Source organism: Thalia democratica, chromosome 5 (assembly GCF_965202585.1).
Source record: "Thalia democratica chromosome 5, ktThaDemo2.hap1.1, whole genome shotgun sequence".
In the NCBI taxonomy this organism is placed as follows: domain Eukaryota; kingdom Metazoa; phylum Chordata; class Thaliacea; order Salpida; family Salpidae; genus Thalia; species Thalia democratica.
The window spans coordinates 40205495-40233233 of NC_139169.1; the positions used below are offsets into that span (position 1 = coordinate 40205495).

General features: G+C 25.5%; 1 protein-coding gene across 1 annotated transcript; it reads right to left on the reverse strand.

Annotated features, from left to right (window-relative positions):
- Nucleotides 1-13938: 13938 nt before the first annotated feature.
- LOC145837083 (uncharacterized) lies at nucleotides 13939-15757 on the reverse strand. Its single transcript, XM_082944856.1, has 5 exons — nucleotides 15543-15757; nucleotides 15227-15356; nucleotides 14848-14963; nucleotides 14645-14717; nucleotides 13939-14299 (listed from the first exon to the last, which is right to left on the reverse strand). The coding sequence occupies exons 1-3, from the start codon at nucleotides 15623-15625 to the stop codon at nucleotides 14853-14855; spliced, it is 324 nt and encodes a 107-aa protein (XP_082800982.1). The 5' UTR covers nucleotides 15626-15757; the 3' UTR covers nucleotides 13939-14299; nucleotides 14645-14717; nucleotides 14848-14852.
- Between the last annotated feature and the right edge of the window lie 11982 nt (nucleotides 15758-27739).

Here is a 27739-nt window from a genome sequence, read left to right on the forward strand (position 1 = left end):
AGATATGAATTTAAAAAAATCTAAAATACTGAAAAAAAAAATTTTTAGAGAATTCTGAAAATGTTTTCATAAAATAATAGAAATAATGTATAAAGTATTTTTTAACTAAAGTTTCTGATAGCTTTCAATTTTTTTTCCTAAATAACTTATCTTTATAATAAAAACAAAAACAGAAAAGAATGTTTACTATAAAACAAAAATATTTAACATAAAAATTTTTAAGAAAAGTTTAGTTTACTAACGTATTTTTATTAATTTTGAAATGTTTTTTTACTTTTTTTCAAAACAAAAACATTAAATTTTAACAAAACGCTAGTAGCGCAGAACGCTGAGTACTTAAAACTAATATATACGCTCACGATTTATTAATTTATAGTTTCGACATCGACAACGTTTGAATGTAGTAATTATAGACTTAGCACTACGAACTTTTAACATCTACTTAAAGTGTACGACAAGTTTTCAGCATCGAAATCTAATATAAGCGAAAATAAGTTTCGCAGAACCATCGAAACTGTTTAGTATCAACAAAAACTATAATTCTAAAAAAGTCAAGAAAAAGGTTTATTCAGTTAGTTTTCATAACTATTTTTCGCCCTTATAAGTATAAATAATAAGTACACCGGCTAATAAGATCGCTATAAATACAACTTACAACAGACCACCGTGATATTTTAACCTAGGTGGCCGTCAGCTACTTATTGCTGTGATAATTTATCTCAGTTTTAAATCAATTGTTTTTTATAATGTAAACCGATTTTAAAGATCGACATGTTGCTATGTTTTCTCGTTAGCAGATGACACGGTTTGTAAGAAGCTATATTTTGTTATTAGTAATACAAGCTGTTTAGTAAAAATAAAAATTTATAAAAAAAAATTTTTTGTTCAAATTCTGAGGCATTTGTATACAGCTGGCGTCTCGAATGGTGTAAATAGTGTAAAGAAAAGCTGTGCTAAGGTTTGAAAGTTTAAAAACGTTTAAGTTTATCTTTATTGTTGTAGTCTAGTATCAGCATTAGGTTATTTTCAAAATTATAAACTATATCTTTGAAATAAAATAACTTGAAATTGCTTTTTTGTGTAAAAACTTTCAAAAACTAAAACGTCGAGTATTTATAAAACAGTTATTAAAATTAACTCAGTTGTTTTCAAAACAAATCTTGTGCATTTTTAAAGTGCTTAATTTTTGATACCTTTTTTCTTTAGCAAAAATCGTTTGAAAATTGAAATTAATCATCTCTTTAAAAATCTTAAAACGTAATCACTTATGAACAGTTTATTTGTGAGAAAATAAAAAATATATAAGTAGAATCTTTAAAGGAATATAATTTAAAAAAGATTAAAGATTTCCGACCGACATTGATTAAAAACTAAACAGCTAAATTGACTTTAGGTCCTTTAAACATAATTTCTTTACAACAATAAAAGTAGAGTACTTGATAATAGTTTTTTTTAATGAATATTAATTTATGAGTATTACAATTAAACCAAACTTTTTTGACTAGTGCTTTTTTTTTTGTTTTTGAAAGTATAAAAAACGACTTTGTCAATTATTTTATATTTCCAACATATTTATTTTTCACTAAACTATATTATCCTATATACTTCATACGATTTGACCGAAGTCAGCAAATGTGGCCCGATAAGTAAAAATTTGCGACTCACGATGCAATTTTCGGCTAAAATATATGTTTTAAAGAGAATTTTTTTTAATAACTTAAAAAACTTACTAGGCTTTTAGTTAGATAATTACTAATGACTAGTTCTTTATTATATGATTACTTTATCAAACTTTATTTAAAATTTTTTACTATACTAACAGCTGCATAAATTTAAAACCTGCAATCCTCGGAATTGGTTTTCATGTTTTGTTGCCTGCGAGCAACTTTTTCTAACAAAATCGACCCACTAACTGCAAAAGTTTTGATTTAGACCTATCTAGGTAGCTTTTAGAATTAAAATATATTTGCTAGTAAAGCAGCTGTTTTTCTACTCCATTTTCATGATAAATCCTAAACAGTAGATAAATTAACGTAACTGAGCTAATAAGTTTTTTGTAATTAAAGCTCTTCAGTTGCTTTTATGACCTATCAACAAAATGGAGCACAGTCATTATGACCGTGTAATTGAAACACTGCTGCAGTCGCGCTTACACAGGCTTCTATAAATAAGCGACTGTGAGACAGTGCCAAACTGATTCCACGCCTCACAACTCCCCAACACCTGCCTCTCACAACTCACACCTGTTCTCACAACCGTCTGTTTAATCGATTAAGCGGCCCACAGTTTGATTCATTGACTCAGAAAGACGCTTGAGTTTTGGTAAGTTTCGTCGTAAAAAGGGGCGTGGAGAATTTGAAAGTTTAGAAACTTGTTATGGCGTACCATAAAAATTATCCTTCACTTTGTTTAAAGTTATCTTACGAAATATTTATAGTTCATTACATAAAAAAATTGACAATTTTTTTCGAAGTTTTAGTTTTAACTAAGGTATTATACTTAAAATAGTTTGTACTTTTCAAATTAGTTTTAAGTAGTTGAGTATTGTATTTTCCATGTTTTTGTTACTAAACTACCTCTATGTTAATCGCTATACACTTTATACTCTCTATAAACGTTTTTTTAATTTCTGAAATACTACTTTTGAAGTTCATGAAATTTTTTAATTGATTTTAGAACACAATACAACTTTCTTTTTTTTTACTGTTTTTATAAAAATTTAGGTTTAAAAATTTGATAATTTTCTATTTATATAGCTTTTGTTGAAAACGTTTCGTATATTTCTACTGATATACATAGCTTTCTATTTGAAAGTTTGGTTATGTCAATAAAATCAAATATTTTTCATTTAAACATTCTACTTATATCTTAAATTAAGTACTTCTATTTTTTAAACTAAGCAAAAGTTAAATTTGAAACAATTAAAAACAGTATAAGTGTTAAAACTAGATTTACGCTTACAATAACTTTTTAATCTTAATTTAATTTTAAGCTCGGTTTTATACGAAAAAAAAATTAAAAGAAGTGCAATTTACAAATTTTTTATCAGTTTACTATAATCTAGTTGTTCAAAATATGTTAGAAAACACAAAAAAGTGTATAGTATCTATTGTACTGGTTATATTTTATAAAGAAACTGCTTGAAGAAAAATGTAAAAGCAATGTTTAGAATTTAAAACTTAAACTTATTTTTACTACAATATCAGCTAAAGATATAAATTTGAAAGAAAAAAAAATCACGCAAATTCAGCAGGTAACAAACTAAATAGAGTCAATCCAAAATGCACATTAACTACACACAACTATAGAACAATGTTTCTAGGGACGCATTTATCACAAAGCAAATAAATGCAAAACCAGTTAAATTAACATACAGTTTTGATCACCTTATAAGCTGAATGTGTGTGGTCTTATTAAAGATATATATTTTCTTTGCGAGATTAGATAAATTTATTAAATTTGAAACGCAAACATTTTTCATTTCTCGTTTGCGATAACTTAATTTTCATTAATGCGCCGTAAACTGTTTTGAAATTTCAGATTAAATGAAATTGAGATTATTTTTATGTAAACATAAATTAGCCTAAAACTGTATTATAGCATTATATAAAACTTTATTTTTAAATTTTAAGTTGTTTATAAACAAATTTGTATGCTACAAAGTCATAAGTTTTAAGCTATAAACTTTTTTTATAAGAATTTTCTACTTATAAACAAAAAAAAAATAAAATGTAGAAAATATTTTTTTTTTCACTACTATATAAATAGCTCGTTAGTTTAAATTTTAAACTACAAAAATAGTAAACCTAACTATAATCATGTATTTTAAATACTGTAAACTAGTGAAATAGCAACGGTAAACTTAATGTTAAAAAAATTATTAAAATTTTTGGCAATTAGAAAACAACTTGAGAATATTTTTATGTCTTAAGTATGAAAGTTTTATAAAGACATAGAAAATAAATAATTAACAGTATGAATTACTTAAGAAGCTTGAATAAAAATAAAAAGTTTATAATAAAAAGTAAAATACATTAAATTCTATATAACTTGCTTGAGCTTAACACTTTTGGTAACTTGATTGTTTAAAAAGCTAAAGTTGGAAAATTGAAGTTTTAAATGAATATTTTTAATGAAACATGTAACTTATACTTGCTATAACTAAAGTTATACTGTTCATAAACTTTTCATAATACTAACATATTGTAAAGATATTAGATGAACTAAAAACTAAACACTTTTAGAAATTTTATCGCTTAAACATGCAAAATTAGACATTGTACTAATAAAAAGTCAAGAAAAGTTTTTATTAAATCAGAAAACTGATATTCGCAAAGTTCAAGTACATATAATAAATATTTAAACTCAGACGTTCCTATGCAACAATATACCAATAAGTAGTCAATGATCGCTTGATTGTCATGACATTTGGTTCTACAAACAGTTTTTTACCAGATATCTTGATTATATTAATTTCAATATTTATGACACCGTTATATTTAAAAAAAAAAGGGACTTATAATTACTTTTTGACTTATACATGAATTCTAAAATGACCACAATTGTTTTATGGCAAATCAAAAAATATGCGTTTTGATATATACTATTTATACTTTTAAATATTTAAAAAAAATTTATAACATTTTAGTTTAATTTTTTTAATAAACTTTAAAATACAAAATTAACACATAAGTAGGAATAATATAGATAAGTTTCAACAATAACTTTAAAGTTATTAATTATTAATAAGTTTAATATTTTAGAAAAAAAAAACTTGACTGCAAAAGCTGTTTTAAGAATTTTTTAACTGTATTTATGTTTGTATTATATTTTTTATTAATGATTTTATAAATAATTTAGAAAACTAAACATTAAAAATCAAAAAATAAACTTATTAGTTATACTTTTCTGCTTTAGGTTTAGAAAAGAAAATCAAAGTTAATCTTAAAGCAAAACAACCTATTTAAATAGTAACTTTTTCTTAAAAAATGCATACAAAATTACATAAACTAGTTGAGAACAACATTAGAGTATTTTACTTTCTTTAAGTAGAGTATAGTGTATTTATTTTTTTAATACTTAAGTTTTAAAAAAAATAGTTTGCCATAAAAATTTATTTTATTTATATACAAATTAAACTAAAAGTATTTTGTTTTTTATTTAAAACATCAATCTGAAACTGAACATATTTTGTATGCATCATAGGAATTTCTAAAACAAGTTTTTCGGTAATTATTTCAAATTAACAAACCTAATGTTCTATAAAAAATATTTTGCAGGCCCCTACAGATTTAAAACATTATTAGAAAATCGCTTAAAAGCTAAATTGTATTAATAATGTGATACTGCGAAAAAAAAATTAACTAAAAGTGTGTTGGCAATTTCATGCTTTACAAAATAACTTTCGATTGCTTTAAATGACTTTTATCGAATGATAAATACGGGAGAGAAACTGTTGGAACGTCCGACGAAACTTAGCTTGCCGGCCCCTACTCCACAAAAGTAGTTTTTCTAAAACATAAACATGCTATTCGCACTTAACCTTTATGACGGGATAATCCATAACAATTATGACGTCAAAGCGAAAGCCGATTACTTATCTTGATAACAACGATGAGAAAACTTGAGGGTAATTTAACATCGGCACAAAGTAAAAAATCGTCGTTAAATAACTTGTTAACTATAACTGCCAAAAGAAAAATATAAAAAATACAAAGATGTCCAGATAAAAACGCTTTTTATTTTTGAATGTTCTCCAAGGGATAATGCAGCAGTAATTGCAGGTCATTTCGAATCCATTTGGATGAAAACCGTAAGTAATAAACACTTGTAAATTATCTAGTTGCTTGTTGAAGCAAATGAATTATGCAAGTTGAAATTTTTGATGGGTATCTTGAAATCAACTTGTTTACAGTTGCTTCTGTAGAGCATTACTTTTATTAAATCTTTTTTATCTTTCTAATAGTTTTAAAAGAATAAAAAACTTCTCACTTTTGTGATAATTTGAATATAAAAAAAGCTGCTTGTTGTATTTGTTTAATTATTAGTTAATATTAAATCTATAAAACTAGGTAGAAATTTAAAAACAAATAATCTACTTGTGTTGACAACTTTACATAAATAAGTAATTGTTGTAATAATTTTGGTTTTTAAACAGACATCTGCACAATATTTAAAACTACGAACGTAGGAGCTAAATAATAATAAAGCAAACAATAGTTAAAGTTCATCATCAAAGTTGTTACTAAATTTGGTTTGAAAAAGCAAAAAAAAACCTTAACTTTAAATGTGTTTGCTTTTTAAAGTTAGACTTTAGTTTTCGAACGTATAAGATAACAAAAACTTTATTTGTAGCAAAAACCTTCTTGTGGTCTTTATTATAGACATTACCTCAGCCGTTTTCATATTTTTATGATTGATTTTAAGCACTTAATGCGCGCTGAAAAATAATTAAGCCCAATAAAATCTGACAAAAATACATCTTCGCTCAAATTTGACCCCAACTAATTTATATTCATCGTATTATATTCAAACCTATTATAATTTTATCTATTCGTAATATTTTCTGAACATCGTAAAACCTATGCCGAGAAACGTAAGCATCGTTAAAAGTTTGTCTAAACTCAATGCAGAAAAAAAAAAGTTTACTGTAAACACAAGACAAAAAGACTTAAGAATAGACTTACGAAAAAAACTGTAAGGTATCAAACAAAAGCAAAATTAAGGCAGAAAAAATCTTAACTTTGGTTTTCTAAGTGACAATAATACGAGCTTACGATCTAATCTAAACTCTTTTATTGTTATTAAGTCTTATAACGTATCGTAAAAATGTTCCAGCTAATACAAATGAATTGAAAGAGATCAGTCTAAATATAACTAGTATTATGAAATTGAAATTGTTTTTGTTCTAGTATTTAAATAATGCGTTCATTTGTTACGATTTTTATTGGTTTTAAACGGTGCAACATACACATACTCTTTGATTAAATTAAGTTTTGGTTTGATAGATTAACGCATTTCTATAAAAGCAAGACTTGTTATAAATTTATTTTAATTTAGTTTGGCACGAATAGAAAAATACTTTGTTTGTTTAGTATAGATTCTCACACAACAGTTGCAATATTATTTTGTTTTAAATTCTTTAATTCTCTGATATGTTTTATCATATAAACTAATTTAAAGCGTTTAAATGTTTTAATACTAAATATTCTTCTTACCAAATGTCAGTATGCAATAATAAAAAACTAAGAAATTTGCATGTCTAAATTATAGACAACATTGAACAATTTGAGTTAAGTCTAATTTTGCATTATCTTTTTCAGTTTACTGTTTAAAATCAATAAAAGCTTAAAGACTAATTGTACACATTTAATTGCAAAGATTAAATTGTAAAAGATCACATTGTAAAAGATTTAAAGTAGTACACATTTTTGGGTCTATTTTTAGTCTTAAGTTAATTTCTATTAAAGAAACTGTAAAGTTACTTTAAATGTGTTTTTCAATAAAAAAATTTTTTGATGATGACAAAAAATCTTAATTATATGATAGATTTTTTGTGTCAAATCAAAATTTTACCACTGAAAATGTTAAAGTTATTAAAAATTCCAGGTATTTCCAGGTTTTTTGATCAAATATTCAGGTTTTTCCAGTTTTTTTTCAAATTTTCTCAAATTCCAGGTTTCTCCAGGTTATTTTAGCCTAAATTGTCAAATTCTAGGTTTTTCCAGGTTTCCAGTTAAAGTGGCAACCCTGTATAACTTATTTTGTAAATTTAAACAACTTTAAAAAAATTATTAAGAGGTAAAGTATACACATTAACTTGTTACATAAAATACTAAACTAAATGCTTAGTTATAAAGAACTCAATTATTTACTTAAACAAAAAACACTTTGATTCTAAAATTATGCTAGATAAACTTTTGTGTTTATATCACAGTTTCACTATGGAAGTGTGCTTGCTACAGATCATGATCACTAAAAAGTTTACAAAATCTGCTTGTTTAAGTAGGGTACTTGTTCAATATATTAATAGAAAATTTTTGCAGTTTTGTAAAGGATATTTAACTAATTTATACCAGATGAAGGCATTGGAAATAAAATTAAATATTTTTGTAAATTTCTAGGAAAAACTTGGAATTTTTTTCTGACTTTAAAGGACTTTTAATTAATTTTTACCATTTGAAGGCTTTGGAAAACAAGGAATTTTGTAAATTTAAACTGACAAATTCTGACTTTTTTTAAATTTTATCAAATTTCCTGACTCTTCCTGACTTTTTTTCAAAACCCCCCATTTTTTCCTGACTTTTCCTGACTTTTGTCATTTTTTAAATTTTTCCTGACTTTTCCTGATTTCCTGACTTTTCCTGACCGAATGGCAACCCTGGTATACAAACTTTAACTTTAAATAAAAAAAATTAAATAAATAAAACTTGAAAAAACTGATTTTTTTTCCACTAACAGTCTGTCCAAAAAAGACACCATAGAAGAAGATAAGTTAAAAAATAGAAAAAATACAAAATATATGTATTAATTTAATCCTTGTCACAATTAATTTACTTCACTTTAAAATAAATAATCTAAAACATCAAGATGGTACTTTTAATTATGTATTCTAACAAATAAATAATAATTTAAATAACTACATAGTTTTTGTAAATAAGACCCGCGCAGCAAAAACTCCATAAGTTTATCCATAACATTCATGCCATAAATTGAAAAGATTAAATCAATAGTGATGGTGAAAAATTCTGATTAGGCCTTTTGAATTCATGTAAGGTTTCAAAGTGAGATGAGGATACTAAAATGAAATGAAACTAACTACCCACATACAAGTATATTCTTGTTGTTAATTTTCGCAGTAGAAAAGCCAGAATGTTATTCGAGCCAAAATAGGTTGACAAGCAGAGACACAAAACTGCACTGATAAAATAAATGCGAGATGAACAATGAAAAACGTTTATGCGAAATGCTGAGATTAAATGGCTTAATGTAGTACACAACTATATTTGAGAGCCTAACAAAAATATCACTGTCTTTACACTATGTGCAAGATTCTAAACCAAGGGCCAGAAAGCTTTTGTAAGTCGTGAGCCAATACTTTTAGAAAATTGAGATTGCGGGCCCCAGTTTATCATAATAAAATTTTATGCTTAATTATTTTTAACCATGATAAAACATGATAAAACAATATATCTTGAGTTTTAACCCTTTGACAAAATACATTAAAAATATTTTAATGAAATATTCATAAATTTATTTTTTTTAAATAAAATCATAAGTGAAAACCAATAACATGGATTTCAAAAGTTTTAAAACTACATAAAATATAAAAAGATAAGCTTTAAACAAAATAAATATCTAAATTATTTTTATCCTGGTAACAACTTATTCACTATACAATTAAATAAATAATCAGTAACATCTTTATATTAGTGAAAAATACACTAGTCCAAAAAAACTTTAAATAATTACATGGTTTTTATAAACTAGCCATCCGCACTAAATCATAGTAAATTATATTATAATCTAACAAGACAAGCTTAACATATTTGGTAAGAAAATATCTGAGTATGCTTTCACTTTCTAGATAAAATTTTTTGATGAGCTAAGTGACCTGATTGTGATCATTCTAAAGTGAAATTAAACCACTTACAATATTTATTTTGCTAATTTTTGCAGGAAAAAAGCCAAAATGATATTCGAGCCAAAGTAGGTTGACAAGCAGAGACACAAAACTGTTGAGATAAAATAAATGCGAGATGAATAATGAAAAACGTTTATTCGAAAAGTTGAAATAAAATAGCTTAATTACGACTTAATTAAAGAGTTATCTATTATTATTAAAGAGTTAGAGAGTTATCTCAAATAAAATATACTAAAGAAATGATTGTATTTTAAGTTTTAATCTTTACAATTCGCCTGTTTTAAATTTCTCATTAGTAGGGATTGCAAACACAAAAGGATAAATTACTGACTGACAAATATATTTGATTTAGCGTATCTTTTTTTTTTTGAATAGATTATAGATGTTTTAATGAAGTAAAAATATCTGAATTGGAATATTATGCTTTGATAAGATATATAACTGAAATTAAATAGACTCTTAAAATATTTGTAATACCTTTTTTTCCAATTTATTTAACTTATCATTTTTACAAATGATTTAGAAAATAAACCTAAGTCGACCGACCTAAAGTTAAAATAAATCAAGTACAAAGAAGAATAAATTAACCAATTTTTTACACATAATTTTAGATTTATGTAAAAAAAAGGAAAGTATAAAAAATGTAATCATATGTTATTGAAAACTGCTTTAATTAAGCTCAAAGTTTTTGCTAGTTACATTTCAATGAAATCTAGATAAGATATATAAAGTTTTCGTTGAAATAATAATTCGTGTAACAAAACATACTAAATTAATATATTTTTGTTTATCAAAAGTCGTCTTAAAATTATTTATAAGTAGTAGAATTCAGTAAAAACTTTTGCGTAAAGGATTAAACGAGTACTCAAGTTTTTATCAGGCCATTGTTTGTAACACTAGTGAAATTTTTCTCATACAATTTTATATAAGGGTTTAAACATGTTAACAACAAATATAAAGATTAATTAAAACTTTTGAGTGTTTATTTTGTTGCAAACTGCAAATAAAAAGTATGAAAATCGTAGTTTAACTTTTTTTACAAAATTTTGTGGTAAATTTTAACTAAATATTCTTAATCGAACTGTAGATCAATCAATTGACTTACAATTTAAAGGTACAAAAGTTGTACTTGAAAAAGATGAAAGTTGAAGTTATAGAAGTTTTAATGATACCTAAGAAAATTATAACTTGTTTGTTTTTTTAATAGTTTAATTATTCTTTTTAAATTTCGAAGATGTATAAATCTCTAAAGATTTTTATCGAGTTGCATTCTTGATTTGAAGCATACAAATAAATTAAGTACTTTAACAATAGCTAAACAATTATCTGCACGTTATGCTTCACATACTTACATAAGTATAAACTATAAAAACTTTGACAATTAATTCTGTCTATTAATGGTCTGAAATTCAAGAGGTTATGTTTGTTTTACTTTTAGATGTTACAAAAAGTCAATATTAGAAATGTATGCTTAGTATAAAAGATTACTTGATGATAAAAAAATGTATAGCATTTTTCTATTTAAAGAGGCAGAGCTACCATCTAATGCAGCTTTATATTGGATTATTCTTTTCAAAACTTGGCATGTCTAAAGCTTTTTTTAATAAGTCTGTTAATCGACTTAAAATCAAAGTTTAAAATTACACACAATAAAATGTTTAGTTTTTTGTAAAGTTAATAAACATAATCTAGATTGTTAATCAAAACATAGTTAATTTTTAGTTGTAAGTATACTTACCATTTTAAATAAAGTAGTTTAATAATAAAAGTATTCAAAAACAATCTATAAATATTCAGTTTGCTTAAGCATTATGTGTATTTAAAAATAAAAGTACTTGAAACATTTTAGTTTTTCATAAAAAAAATATTTCTAAATGCAAACATTGCTAAACAGTACAAAAAACTTTAATAAACTCAGTAACTACTATATAATTAAACACCCGTTATTATATATGTCTGCTACCAAAATATTAGTTACTTGATCTATAACAGGGGTCGGCAAACTGCGGCCTGCGAGGCATGTTTTACCGAAAAACATACTTTCTTAAAACCATTAAAATTAAAGATTTTATTATAAAAAAATTTAAATAGGCTCTTATTTTAATATATACTGTTTGACAGTGCTTAATTATTGCTTATTTTGTTAAATTTGTATTTGAAACAGTATTTCTATACAGATTATTAAATTTTTTTTTAAATAACTGCGACGTGCAAACAACTATTTCTAGTAAAATTGTCCCTAGTATTACAAAAAGCTGCCAACCCCTGATATTTAAGCTACTGCTTTGTTAGCTTCAGTCAGTAAGTTTTAATCCGAATTTTATTTAGTTTTAATGACGCAATAAATCGACAAATGTGTAAGCAAAACCACTTTTTTTTTAACCATTTAGTGTGCGCATATCTGATCAATTTGATTTTATTATGAAAGTTTTTACTTGATATAAAAATGTGATAATATTATTATACGTTTTGCTAACTGTTGTTATGTAACCAAACTACTTATTTTCTAAAGTTTGAATAAATTAGAAAAAAAGATGTTTCAAGCTTTTTTTATCAATTTCACAAGTCTCTTGGTTCAAGTTTCAATAAAAAAAATAAAAAGCAGTCAACTTAAAAATATGTTTCAATATAAAAGTACATAAAACGATTAAAATTATACTACGCGTCTTTTTGAACTGGGAACGGGTCACTTTTGCACGAGCGTCACTTTTGCACGAAGACACTTTTGCACGAGGGGACACTTTTGCACGAGCGTTACTTTTGCACGGAGGGTCACCTTTGCACGAGGGGACACTTTTGCTCGGCGAATCTTTTGCACGGAGGGTCACTTTTTCATGAGGGGACACTTTTGCACGGCGACTCTTTTGCACGAGCGTCACTTTTGCACAAGGGGACAATTTTGCACGGCGATCCTTTTGCACGGGAGTCACCTTTGCACGAGGGGACACTTTTGCACGGAAGGTCGCTTTTGCTAGAGGTGACTCTTTTGCACGAGGAGACACTTTGCACGGCGACATTTTTATTAAGAATTAAAAAAAAAAATTTTAACTTAAATAATATTCGCTTTTAAACGCAAGTTGTTTTGAATAAATAAAATGTGGTAGTTTTTTTATGAAATTTTGAAGTAAAGATTTTATTTGAAGTTTTAAGTAGAACAATATAATAACTTACCACAATTCATTAATTTATATTTATTAGCTTAATTTAAATAAATTAGTTGAATACACACTTTTTATTTTTAATAAAAACAATTTTGAATACATTAAAAGAAAATAATTTGAATTTTGTTACTTTTTAAACATAAAGATAAACTTAATTTAGTAAGGCTTTAAAACACGAAACAACTAATTTTAAATATTATGAGGATATATATACAGGTTAAGTTGTTTTTAAAAAGTAATTCTCAAATGCTTTTTAATTCATTAGTTATGTAGCGTTGTAAAGACTTTAGTGAATGTAGACAAAAACTCTGATCAAATGGCTTTTGTTAAGCAATATATAATTTAATAAATATAGATAAATAAAGTTTACTAAACTGTAGTGTTGTATTTAAATCAATCATTATCATTTTTATCACAAAAATAGCTTAAAGTTTGTATACAAAGAATTTAATTCTTTTATATATTTAAATTGTGATATATCAGGGTTATTTTTTAATATTTGTAACATTTTTAAAACACGACAGATCTTTGATATATAAGTGAAAAATCACGCGCAGTTAATGAATATATTCTCAAATGAAGATGCATAGTCAAACTATTTGACAAAATATATTCATTACATTAAATTCAATATTTAAACTGTTTATTATTTTAAAAGCAATATAGCTATACTACTTATATACTTATGCTTATGTATTGAAAATCTCAAACTTTTTTTTAGATAAACACATGATTGAAAAAGATACTGCTTAAATTATAATCAAAAAGATAGTTCAAAAATACTAATAAATTAATTTTGTACTCGTCTATAGCTTAACAACACAAAATATTATCAGTTTAAACACAAAGTAAAAATTACTCAGTACCAGAAGAAAAACACGTAAGTATCTTAAGTAAAAGTAACGAAAACACGCCAGCTAATAATAGAAAATAATTAAATACATAAAATAAATTAGTAGAAATAGTTTACAAACAAATTAAATTACTAACTCTCATGTATTTTAAGTGATAAAGCTTAAACTATAATTCAAAGCTCAAAAATAAAGAGCACGATTGAAGTTTTTGATGAACTAAAATATAAAATAAACATTTAATTTTAAATAGGTTTAATTGATATTTTAATAAATAAGTCGTCAAAGTTATCATAAACTTAATATAAAGAAAGTGTTTACAAAAAAGTTAACAATATCAAATAGCATTCTACAAGCAACTATGGTTTTATTGATACAAAAAAGGAGTAAAAACATTGATTTAGTTTAAATAAACTAGAAGTTTTATTTAGTGAACAAAAGGAGCAGTAAAAGTTTTGTCAAATTTCAGCCAGAATTCCATAAAAACACAAAAAAATCACACAGTACAGCCTAAATACAAGTACATTACACAACACAGCAAGAGCTTCTTAGCTTGTCGTTCAATGCAGGAAACGATGGAAATAAACGAGATGATTTCTACCAACAAGCCACAATTTCAACAGAATATACATACCATTTTCATCCTTCAATTTATTAACATATATTTTTTTTAATTATCGAGTCTTAGTTTAAAACCAATTTTAACAATAAACAATTATAGATAAAATAACTTCGTAAAGTTTGTTATATCTATTTTTAACAGTTTAAATATACAAAGTGGTACATAATAACATTAGTGAAGTAAATTTAAGAAAATAATGAGAATTTTACATTATTAATCAAAAAAGTTTGTTTATATTTGTCAATTAAAAAATAAAATAAAGTCTTTTTCGTAAAACTATTTAAACGTAACTAGATAAACATTAGCTTTATATAACTTCTAACAATAAATATTGTTTTTATATATACTTTGATAAAAACAAACATACTCCAAGGCACTGATTGTAATTAGTTGTGTAGCATCCGTAGTTGTCAACTGATATCTTGCCGCTACCATTGCACCTAATTATTTATTGCAAGTTAGTATATAATGTAATAAGATTAAGAAAAAAAAAGTATTAAACTTCTTTGGTTTCTTAAAAGTTATTATTTTCATTTCATATAACTAAAATAGTTGTAACAAAAAGCTAACTGGCTTCACGAAATGAGAACATTGTCCTGATATCCTTCGATATTTTCGTAAGGTACAGACGTCTTTTGAACTAGTTCTTCGTTGGAATAATAATAAGTGGCAGTAGTTCTTGTTTTCTTTAAAAATAATTTGTTTTATTGTACACCAAATGTACTTAAAAGTATGTAAAAAACTTATGCTTTTGTAACTTATGAAATGTTTCTAGTACAAAAGTTGTAGTTAGTATTTTTCATGTCAAACCTAACCAAAGTTTTTGTTATTTATTCAGTTTTTGAACGTTTTTTTTATTGATAATAATGTTTAAACAATAATAGTTATACTACTGCAAGTTAAATTTAATTATAAATTAAAAAGAAACAAAAGAAAACAAAACACTTACTCGATACTTTCTGCCTTTCGTAATAGAAATTACATTATTAGGTTTTAGCCTAGAAATTTCATATCTATTGTAGTTTCTTTTCAAAACTTCAACAACTGTTTTCGTTGAAAAATCCGGAATCCTAATATTTCTAAAATTTATAATTAACTTTAAACTATTTGTAATTAAGCATTTACCACAGAAATTTCTTTGATAAATAGTACTGTCCATACTGGATCGGCGTTTTGATGCTTCATTCAAATAAAAATATAAAATTATAACTTTTATATTTCGAAGACCCTAACTAAAAAAAATTTAGACAAGCTAAATTATATACCTTACATCCTTGGTACTGCGATTTAAATTGTTTACGACTTCTGACGCCAAAACCTCCTGATAGGATGGTGGTGGTGAATCCATTTGAGTTTTATGACAGATTTGTAATCATCAGTTTGATTGGAAGCTAAAGTCTGCAATTATATCAAGTTTAGAATAACAAAATAGGTAAGGAAATAAACTTTTGATTTAAAATGTTTTTCCACATTTTTTTTCATTAACGTATTTACATCTTATTGCTAGTTTATGTTTTAGTGATATACTTAAAACTAATTTTAAAGTATCTAGTAAAGGTTATAAAAATACAATTATGGGTCTAAGCCAAACAAATGTTTTAAGCTAGTTTTATTTTTTTAAAGCAGTTTTGCCTCTAAAAGATGTTCAATTGAAAAATTATACAATATAAAGTTTATTTTAAACTTACTAAGCGTTTGAATTTTACTCTAAAATTTGCATATGATAAAAAAATTATTTTACATTAGTTCTTAAATTTTTTTTATATTTGTACAAAAATTATTGAATATTAAAAGATAATAAAGCTTAAGTTAACACCTCATAATGGAAGCCTTAAAAGTAAATAGGAAACTAACAAAATTTAAAAGTTATTTAAATTTATAACGATTAAGCTTTAAGAAAAAAAAAAATTAATAGTAAATAAATAACTGATTTTTTAAGTTTTGAAAGTCTCTGTTGCCTCCTTATAACTATTAAAATGTTTAAAATAAACGATCAAAAGTTTGCATTTACAAATAAATTTCAATCAAAGTTTTTACTCAAGTTTGAATTGTACAACTATACCTGTTTTAAGTTTTTCTTATCCAAATAAACTTATGCAAAAAGGTATAAATAAGTTGGAAAAGTTTCTGATTTTATATACTTAAAAAAATTCTTAAGTGAAATATACTTATTGTAAAAAACTGAACCAACAAATTACTTTAGCTTAGTTTGTATTTTCTCATTATAAATCCTTTTTATTTGTTGTTTGTTTTCACTTACTTGTAACTACTTTTACAGATATTCGTTTATTTTATAATTTTAATAAACAAATAAACTCTTAGCTGTGTATATTTCTAAATGTAAAAAAATACTGTAACAAAATTAAGTTTGTAAAAAATAATAACTGTTTGTAGTTTATTTTTCTAAGTCCTTGTTGTAGACGATAAACTCTAAAATCAACTTAAACTATACAAAGTGCATTTGTATTTATAATAGTTTTTATGTACACATGTCTAATTTTTTTTGGTTGTACGTTGATAGTACAAAGAATCTTTTAGCTTTCAATAAATGTATAGTAAACGTCATTAGTATAAAAACAAAAACAATTTACAAAGAAATTAAACGCAGGATCTACTGATAGTTTACATGAATATACTTTCTCTTTATAGTTTTTTTTGTTTCTAATTTATTCCTTATATTTCAAGTTATTTCACATTTAACTTGATCATCTATTAGCTCAACTGAAGATTTAATACATTAGTATAAGAAGCAAATAGTATGTATATTAAACTTCACAATAGTAACCGAAGTTGTATAAAATTAAATTAAAACTTTTTTTATAAATACAAATAATTATGTTATTAAGGGTTATATCAAACAGACAACTATGTTTTTTTTACTTTTTCATTAAAACTAATGTATCTGTTCAACAAAAACAAAAATCACAAACAAGTGCTTTAGGTTTAAGTAAAAAAAATACGTTAAAAAAGTTTAAACCATTTTAAAGTTTAAATCATTTTCAAATCAAACTTGTAATGCTTACATCAGCATAAAGTTATAAGTAATTAATAAACTTCAATTATTAAGTTACTTATATACCAAGTTTAAAACTCTTTTATACAGTCATGTGACTCTGTTCTTATAGAGAAAAGAGTGAACATCACGTGTTTTTAAATAAGAGATAAACAAATAACTCAACTTGTGAAAAAAAAAGGAAAACAAGTTAAAACTCATATTTATCACTGCACTATTTGAACTTAATTGAATAGTTGCAATATAAACCTTATTTCAAATATGTACTTGAAATATAAACGACACTTGAAAACATCACAAACTTGCATTCTCCGTAGTAAAATGTAATGGTTTCGACTTTGTGAGTTTAAACTAGCTACCGATTTAAAGTAAGGTTTAAAACTGATTGGGATTTATTTAAACTTGTGTAAATATGTGTAGTGCAGCCCATTTAAACCTATCTATAGTTAAGTATGTGCAGGCAATTTGTTTAAATATTACAAATTTGAATTCTATTTAGTGATTCAAAACAAAGTTTTAAAAGTATTGGAAAATATCTATATTTTATTTTCTAATTTTATATAGATTAAAGGCTTTATAAGTAACTAAGCAAATTTTTATTCATTTACAAACTATTTAAAAGCAAACTTGCACACAAACTAGCGTTTTTTACTTATTTTTATATGTGATTAAAAACTATCAAATATAAAACTTTTTCTTACCTTAATGCTGAAATTTTATGTATAATTTTTTCTCAATAGTAATCTTTTGTAAATCATGAAAATTTTTCGAGTTTTATTCGTATAAAAAATTACGTAATGCTAGAGTCTAGTAAGAAAATATAGACTGGTTTTTAGAATTAATGTTTAAAAATAGTTAACTAGTTGGTTTTATTTTTTTCATTATTTCAAATCAGATATTAATATATTGATTAGTTATGTATCACATGAATAAAACTTTTACTTATTACATATTTTATTATTTAAGTTTTAGTACAATATTGGTTTTAAACTGAAAGTCATGAGGTTGTGGAATTGAGCAGTTTTAGCGGAGCTTTTATCTAATATTAAATTAGTTTTATTAATATATAAGTATGAGTCTTTTCAACGAATAAAAAGGTTTTTTTCTAAAGTTAAGCAGCTTTCTAAGATTTATAACAAAATTAATTTAATTGAAACGATATAAGCATTTTGTTTATGTAATTTGCACATAGTAACTAGCTTTGAACTTCTAAAACAAGTAGGTTGCAGTTTTCAATGGTAATTTGTGTTATTTTTTATAAAATATGTACAAAGTAAATATATAAGGAAGATGTTGGCTGTTTTAAAAAAATGAAGTAATTTTTTTCTTTTCATTATAAACTTTTATAAACAAGTTTTACTAAAAGACAATCAAAAACGGATAAAAAATCTAACTTACACTTAGGTGACTGAAAGTTTGTATCTTTTTATCTATGAAAGCAGTAATAAGTATACTTAACTAGTATTTAATATGTAGATAAAGCGTTTTTGTTTTTTAAACATTTAACTAATCTATAATTAATGTTTGCTTACTGTAACGCAAAGTTAAAGTTTTAAAACTTTTGATATAAAATCATATGCTTTTGGTACCAAAAATGGTGACAGAAAAAAAGTGCTACATGTTTTGTAAAAAGAACTTCAGCTCTAAATTACAACTTATAAATTTCAAACACGGTTTTTTGTTTGTTTTTATAGTATAGTTTGTTGAACGACAAAAAACAAGACGCTCAAAATGTTTGGTCCTAGGACCTGGTGCACGGACAACCTTTCGGTTATCGAGCCGCACACAACTTAGATACCTTTACCGTCTTGTCCAGGACGTTAGAAGGTATCACTAGATCGTTAGAAGATATTATAGATAGAAAGTATTTAAAATTACTTGCAGTTGACTTTTTTAATGTTTTATTAACAAACTATATTAGTTTTTCCGAAAAATATAATACTTTTAAAATTAAAATGTGTTATTTTATGGTATTAAACAACATCTAAATTACAAATATACTGTTATATACATACACGATAATCAAGCATAAACATAGCTTTAGCTGTTCTCATTTTTGAAGTTTTTTTTCTAATCACTTGGATGTATAGTTTGGTATTTTGAAAAGAATACGTTAAGAAAAAGTTTTATGTGTTTAACTACAATCTAGTACTAAGCCAAAAATATAATCTCAGATATATACAATTAAAGTGTTTGATATACTCAAAATTTTAAAAAGCTTGACACAACATGCTTCAAACTGCTTAAGTTAAAGCATCTGTTTAACATTTTTCTACTGAGTCACATTTAATATTTATTTATGAATTGTATCCTGTAGATCTGTTTATATTTTTGAAGCAGCAAAACGTTGTCAAAAATAAAGTATTTACGTAAAAAACAGTGTTTTTTTCTCCAATGGACTTTGCTTGTTTCGATGTTTAGAATCTTTAAGCCTTATTACGTCATATCTTATACTAAAGTACTTTTCTGTAAAGCTTTAATAAGGCAATGACGAAAAATATTTGTTTAATGCTAATTGTTATAAATCATAAAACTTTAGCTTCTTTAGATTTTTTGTGTACCGAGTCTTTATTTTTCAATAGAACTCTTTGAAATAAAATGTTTGTAAAGACATTTTTAAAATAAATAAAACAAAACTGTTCTAAAGTGAAAAAAACTAAAATGATAAAATAATTTGAACTATGTACGGCGTAGCTATATAAGAGCTCCAAAATAAAGTAATTAACTACTTGTTATGTTAAAATAAAAAAATCTAAACTAGGATTGGACAACTTTTTTAATCGGCGGACCATATTTAAAAGTTTAGTCCATGCTGGGGAGAATATTTTAACTTCATTTACGAAAATTTTTCAATCATCCAATATATTTCGACAAAATGCTAATAATATTTATTTACTTTATTTTGTGTAGGTTTCGAAATTCCTGTGAATTAACTTTTCTTTGAACATCAAATTAAATACCAAAACATTTTGTGTTAGTTTTTTAATATGATGTAGCGGGTCAGATTTCTCTTAAAAATTGTGAACCGGATCCTGCCCGCAGGCCATACGTAGCTCACCCCTGAACCAACCTATATACAGAGTGTAATAGTTGATCGGTAGGTTTACTTTATTAAGCGTTTAGTTAGATCAAAATTTTGTACAATTAAAATAAATAGAATTGCAGAACAATAGTTATTCTTGTAGTTTTTTTTTATGTGTTTTATTAAAAATAACTTTGTTTTGATTTGAAAATAAAGCAAAATAAAACAGCTCAGCTATTTTTTAGTTGAATTTTACGATGAATTTTGTAAAACTAAATAAAAGTAGTGTACATCATAATTGAAAGTTTATTTAATTTGAATAGAAGATTTAACTGATAAAATATTTAGAACTTTAATTGTCAACTGCCTAAAGGTTTTATCGTTTTTGGTTTTTATTGAGTATAAGTTTTGAACACCGATTTACAACTAAAAGTTTTAAAAATTCAACAAAACATGTTATTTATTAAGTCAGGGGTCGGCAGGCATTTGGTATTTGCAGGAAAACTTCAAAATTTAAAATATTTGCAGGCCTCAGTCGTAGCTTCAGTTTTTAGTTTTCATAACATACCCTAAATAATATAGAAATAAGTTTTGAATTTACGAAAGATTTAATATAAGATATTTTTTTGCTTTACACTTTAAAGATCAGAATATATACTTAGCAGGATTTATTTTTCTGCTTGGCCGGCAGGTTTCAGTTAGCGGACCGAAAGTTAGTTATTTTTACAGTCTACAAAAATTTTCAAATCGGTATTACAATCTTTTTTCAATGGTTGTGGTTTAGTTTGTATCAATTTTAGAATGACTAGATTTCAGTATATTATATGACATTTATCTGATATTTTAAGTTATGTATCCTTAAGAACAAATCTCAAAAGTTTGAATTTGTTTTAGAAATTATATACAATTTACATTTGGTTTATTTTAATTGATAATTCAATTTAATTTCGTTTCTTTAAAGAATTATAGAAATTCCAAAACAAAAAAATGCTTTACGGTTAAACGTAGATTTATCTACTAATACATGTATTAAATTAAGTGTTAAAAAAATTATTAAGTAAAAGTAAAACTTCTTTTATGACATCTGCTACAATACAGCTACAAAAAATATACAGTTTCGTTTTTTTTTCATATTTTTTATTGATACAAGTCAAATATTTTTTTACACAAAAAATATATGTCCCCATATTGGGCAACCTTTTAAGCAAAAAGTTTTTTAAACCGCCTTTTAACTTTTGTTCCTTTTTTCTTAATGCTACTGAGTGTTTTCCTCATTTTGATGAGTTTCGGTAGCTTCAGTTTTTTGGTTTTGATTTTGATCTCCTCTTCTTCTTCTTCTTCGAATATAAATGGGAGATCGTTAAAAACTACTCTTTCCTTTCTTTTGTACACTAAATTTCTTACTAATTTTTCTTCTGTTCGTTTTTGTTTCTGATCTTGTTCTTGTTGTTTGTTAGAACTGCGGATTTCTTTGTCACAAGCCTCTTTTTCAGTGTCAGCTGTTTTCTTTCCTGGTAATTCAAGTGCAGCCTCACCATAAGTTGAAGTGATTGTATTAGTTTGTTGCTCAGCAATATCAGTTGAAGATAATTCGTTCTGTTTATAAATTTTTATAACGTTTTAGCTTTTTATATTTTAAAAGTGTAAGCTTTACGTTTACATTATAGAATTTGCAAGAATAAAAAGTTACAAGTATTATAACACCTACCTCTGCTGTAAGCACAAAATTTCTTATGAAGTAAATGACAGCTCGAAGACAGATGTCGGCTGTGATTAGCATCAGGAACATGAGAACTCGGTATGTGTTTACCAAGATGTACCTGGCATTTCTACGAGCAGCTTTTGATGTCATTTGTGCCTTTGCATTATTCATAGCACTGACAAGCAAAGAAGTATTTTTATATAAAAGCTTATGTAATTTTTATATACAAAACTAAACCGAAGAAACTAAATTTAAGTACTTTATTTAAGCTTATAGTCAAAAATGATAATAGTAGTACTCAAATTATTACTCACTGTATGTTATAGCGCTTTAAGTTTGATCAACTAGTAATTCATTGTAACATTTTTTTTTCTTTTAACTTTTAAGTTAAGCTTTTACAAAAATAAAAACAAAAAAAAATCAGAGTTTTAATATATATAGTTGTATAAAAATTTGTTTATAAAGTTTTAAGAAAGTAAAAAAAAACCAAACTTAGATAGATAGACAAGGTTTAAAGTAATAATATATTTCTACTAATAAAATAATTAATAACACAAGACGCATACCTCTTAACACAGCAAATAAAAGTAAAAATAACCTCGAATTCATAGAGATCGTCGAAACACTGCAAACGATCAAAACAATTAACTTGTATTCTTTCAACTTATTACCAAGACCTGCAGCAAAATCTCCACTATAAGTCAAAAGAATACCAAGTTTTGTTTTCACTACTTCTGCTAGCAAACATAAGATCTGATCGTTGCAGATGTGTATCTTCTTTACTGGCTGCCACGGATTAACTTCTTTTATAAGTTCCATCCAGCCCATCTCGGTGTAAGGTTTGGGAGCTACATCTTTGATCCCAGCATGGAATTTTAAAAAGGCTCTGAAAGTGTCTTTCGGCAAGTTTTGCTCTTTGCTGGGGCCGGAGCCCAACCAAATGACAAAGCTAACGGCCCAAAACACAAAGTGAACGCTATAAGTAGATTATTTTTCATCATACTTTCATAGATGGATATAGTTTGAAAAAATAAAAGTTCTATAAAACTTTAGTTAGTTTGAATTATGACGTTGGTGTTGCTTGGAAGATTTATCTGACAATTTTGTGTTAAAAATTTTATCAGACTTTTCTACAGAAGAAAATTTTACTCATAACTTGCACAAATTTTGCAACAATTGCAAATATAAGCTTTATTATTGTTCCAGTTCACGGGTCGGCTTCTTTTTATAAGTGACGGAGCAAATTTTTTATAAAAAGTTGCTCACGGGAATAGTTTTATAACAAGTAGTTTTCTGAGAAATAATAAAAAACTGTCAGATCTTTTTGTTGATCTATAGTCAAAAATACCACAATATTTGCAACAATTATTACTTTAAAATTTTTGCTTTTTTTCTAGTTAAAATAAAATACAAATAACATAAGCATAAGTTGGTGTGATTTATTTTAAAGCTGAAATGTTTAGAAAATTGAAACATATTTTTTATTTTCTGTTAAATAGGTAAAAAGCATCTTTGCTAACTTTTTTATTGAAATGTTCTTTCAAATAAGCTATCGACAGTTTTCTATATAAAAAGACTACTTTAAATCTTTTAAACAGATTGCCTACAGAATGTACTGAATGTTACTGATTTCTAAAATTCAAACAAACCTTTACAAAAACAGATCAAAATGAAAACGAGTGTCTTACCCCTGTATATCGCCTTAAAATTGGATGTTGTTTAATTTTTACAGCTTAATCTTATTTTTTAGACGTTTACCTATCCTACAAATTGTTTTAAACTGTTCCTGAAGTTAAATTTTAATATACAAGTGTTTAAAGTTGGAGAGCACAACACTTTCCTAATTGGAGGGGAAAACTTAAATGACTAACCAAAAAAAAATTAATTATCTATCGTCATCTTAATTTTACAAGCAAATGCATTTAAGTTTCCAGAAAAACTTACTTATACAACAAGAAAAAGTATTTTGCGTTAGAAATTTTTTACAATTTGATTTTTATTACTTTAAAAAAAACTAAAACTAGGTTCCATCTGATTTCTATGTTTTTATAGTTTTTGAGTTTACCTTTGTCGCATCAAATAAATTCCAGACTTATGTTTCATAAATATTAGACAGTAATGTTTATAGGTTGTTTTACAAATTTCATATTTCATAGTTTAAAAATAGTTCTATTATACTGTATATAGTTATACAGAGTTTATCATATCTGTTTCTGTGTTTTGTAAAAGTCTAACTAAACTTTGTTTTTTTTTAGTTTTTAAAAATATTTAGATTTTTTTACAAATGATACATTTTTGACAAAAAACGTTTTTGTTATTAGATTATTTTACCTGAAGGTTATTTATAACTTTTGTGCCAAGTCTGAATAAACTTTATTTTTATTTCTTTATTTACTTTAATAAAATTTAACTGTTTAAGATAATAATTTTTTAGTTACATATTAGGTTTTGAAAGCCCTCATAAAGTTATATAAACTACTTGCATTAAGCTTTACTTTAATTACTTAAGTGTTAATTTTAAGTTAATAAGTTTATAATTGTACAAATACAGAAACTCTAGTGGATTTTAAATATAAAAAAATAGGTATACATTCACTTCCCGCGAATCTACTAAAATTGTGTCCACAGCAAAAGTGCATATTTAAACAAAAGAACGTAACTAAACGAGAGGTAGCAAGTGTCTCTTTTATATTGACTTTTATTTTATAATGGATTTGATTAATTACAGCTTGACGACTTTCTTACTTTTTTAATTACGAAAATAGTTTTCGTTTAAATTGTATATATATATATGTGAAATTTAAAAAAAAAAGTATGTTTATGTGTGTACAAAGTATTTTTTTCTAATTTGTTTCTTGCCCACTTAAGGTTTAACTTGTCTTGCGAAAAAAAAAACAAGTTTAATCTTATATCAGGCAAGAAACAAATTAGCTAAAATAAGAGACTTATTGAGTTGAAATGAAACTTTTTGCCATAAATTTTGTGAGTAATTAAACATTGTACCTTGTTTGATTTAAAGGTATAAACAATCAGATTGTTATTCAATCTTATTTCTATCTTAATTTTAATTAAAACTGTTGTTAACCAATAAAATACACTGATTCAAAACTAGATGTTTTTCCAACCATTTTTTCAACAAAACTTCACAAAGTCAAAACAAACATAAATCTAAATTATCGTATAAATTATATAAAAAGAACTAAATATATTGTTAATTTAAAACGTACGATGAACTTAAAATATTAACTTTTTTCAAATAGTTATTTCGTTTTTTTTGAGAACTTTAAAATGCGTAACTAAACGAGATTGCGTAATTAAACAAGTGCGTAAATTTGCGAAGGTGACTGTAATTGTTAAGAAACAGTGATGATCTATAAATGTATAAGGTACATTTTTTCATTTATGTTTGTTTTATTATATAGAAACAAGTTTTGCTTAATTTGATAATATGTTAAAGATTTTGTGCTTAAAAAATCCCTATTTTAACAAAACCTTTATGACTTTTATCTATTTGTTTCAAACTAGGATACTTAATACTTGACAATCTTCAGCACCCCCTAACCACGCGTCGTCGATGATTAAAGCTACATTTTTTTTAAATAAAAACTATTCTGGTACTGCTTGATTTGCTCTTACTCGAGTAGTCCCTGCTATTATTATAAATAATAAAAATTATTCAAAGTTTGTATATGTTTAAATGTAGCTGGCACAGGTTGAGCTTGCAGCGAATAAAATTAATGAATAAAAAAACAACAACAGCTCTAGTGTTACTGCAATGTTTTGATTTACAGTTAAGCAGCGTTCGGCAAAGTACGACCCGCGGGTCAAAGGCGGTCAGCGAAGTGTTTTTTTTTTTTTCTAAGGAAACATTTCAACATCAGTTTAGAATTACGTTTGCTATATGATTTGTAAGACTTATTCTAATGCTCATACCTTTATGCTTTTAAATTTATGTTTATAAACTAGCAAGTGTTTATTTTTCCCATCAACAAAGTTGAGATATCTTGCGCCATCAGTAATAAATTATAAACTTCACCTCACGACCAACAAAAACAGTATCCGAGATAAACTACGACCGGTTTCGTCCTTATTAGGACTCATCAGGCAGGCATAGTCAAGTGAAACCGCTGTTGGCTGAAAAAAAAACCCAAATCATTCACTAAAGTTAACATCATAATTTTTTGTGGAACTTTTTTGTTATAGTCAGCTACAAATTTTTACAATCAATTTCGCTGAAGTTTAATTTTTGTTTATTCTAAGCTAAACTATTTGTTTGTTTTATTTAATTGAACATAAATATATTTTATCTGTCATGGTAAGGTAGATGAAGGGTAAGGGTGTACATTTAAAATTTTAGGAAAAAAGACTATCCATAGAAGCTTAAATATTAAAACTGTAGTGCTGTATTGTTACTGCACTACTGCACATCTGCGAAAGTATACTGAATAAAAAAAACTAAAAGTAGTATAATTCAATAGCAGCTTTACTAACTCAAACATTTATTTGAACCCGCCAAAAACAAAACTAGTCAACCAAAACACATTTCTTATAAAACTTATATTTAAAGAAAATTAAGAGCGAAACTAGAGGAAATTAAAAACGTCTGATGCAACAGTTCATGTTATGTGCAATATACATACGTGTGTATATTTTAATCTTCATTAGAGCCCTGAGATTCTGGTCAGCTGAGAACCTTATAGCTGACAGTTCTAGTAACTACTGACTATGTAGTTCGGGTAACACCACTTATTATTGTTAATATTGTATATGTAGAGTTTTGTTTGAAAACTCTTAATTCTTATAGGTTTTTTATGATAAAAATTTCAAACATTTATTTCTCTATTTAGTTTATACTTTTCTTAAATCTCTTAAACTTAGTTTTTATGAAGGTTTTAAAATCATATAAAATACATTCAAATGTATTAAGTTACTTGTATTATTATTCTGAGTATTGTTTTTTAATAATAGAATATATATAGTCATTTGTTATGCTAGTAGCCTTGAGTACCATTTAGTATTAGTAAGGTTTAATATAGTTGTTGTTAATATTGTATGATCTGAAACATACTAAAACCGTATAAGTTTTTTATTTTAAGCAATCAGTTTTTTTCTAAACGGTTATAACAGTATTACTTCAGCTGAAATGTTAGTGTACTTCTTTTTCACTATTTATCGACCCCATACTTTGGATCAGTGGTCGTCAAGGTGTACACTGTTGCACGCTAGTGTACACAAACTTTTATTTTGGGTACACAAAACTTTTAAGATACACGAAACTCATTTAGGAGTGCACAAAATTTTTAGATTACATAAAAAATTCTATTAATATATTTATTTAGTTTAAGCGACATAGTTCAACATTGAAGTTAAATCTAGACCTGGTGTTTAATTTAGGTTTTAGTTTATTGGCCATTATATTTTTATGTTCTATTTTGGTATAAAATTTCACATATAATTATTTATATAAACATTGTTACTTAAGAAACACACTGCAGCTAAAAGAATGGAAATGCTCAAAGCTCTAGTCAAGTCCTTTGACTGGTATACTATCAAAAACCACCCGCTTTCAAAATCCACCCTTTTTTTTTTCTTTGTTTATTTATTTATTTATATATTTTTTGCATTTTTTTATTTGTTTTTTGTTTATTTTTCACTACCACTGTTACCCCTAGCCCTTACCCTTGATCTGTAAGCGGTTCTCGAATTTGAATGGGTGGATTTTAAA

What these genes read in the sequence shown, in the direction of transcription:
- LOC145837083 (XM_082944856.1), bottom strand. Translation starts at nt 15,625, where the DNA reads ATGGATTCACCACCACCATCCTATCAGGAGGTTTTGGCGTCAGAAGTC. An exon ending in CGCAGTACCAAGGATGTAAG is followed by an intron (nt 15,357 to 15,542) that starts GTATATAATTTA and finishes TATAAATTTTAG; the next exon opens with AAATATTAGGATTCCGGATT. An exon ending in CGAAAGGCAGAAAGTATCGA is followed by an intron (nt 14,964 to 15,226) that starts GTAAGTGTTTTG and finishes TTATTTTTAAAG; the next exon opens with AAAACAAGAACTACTGCCAC.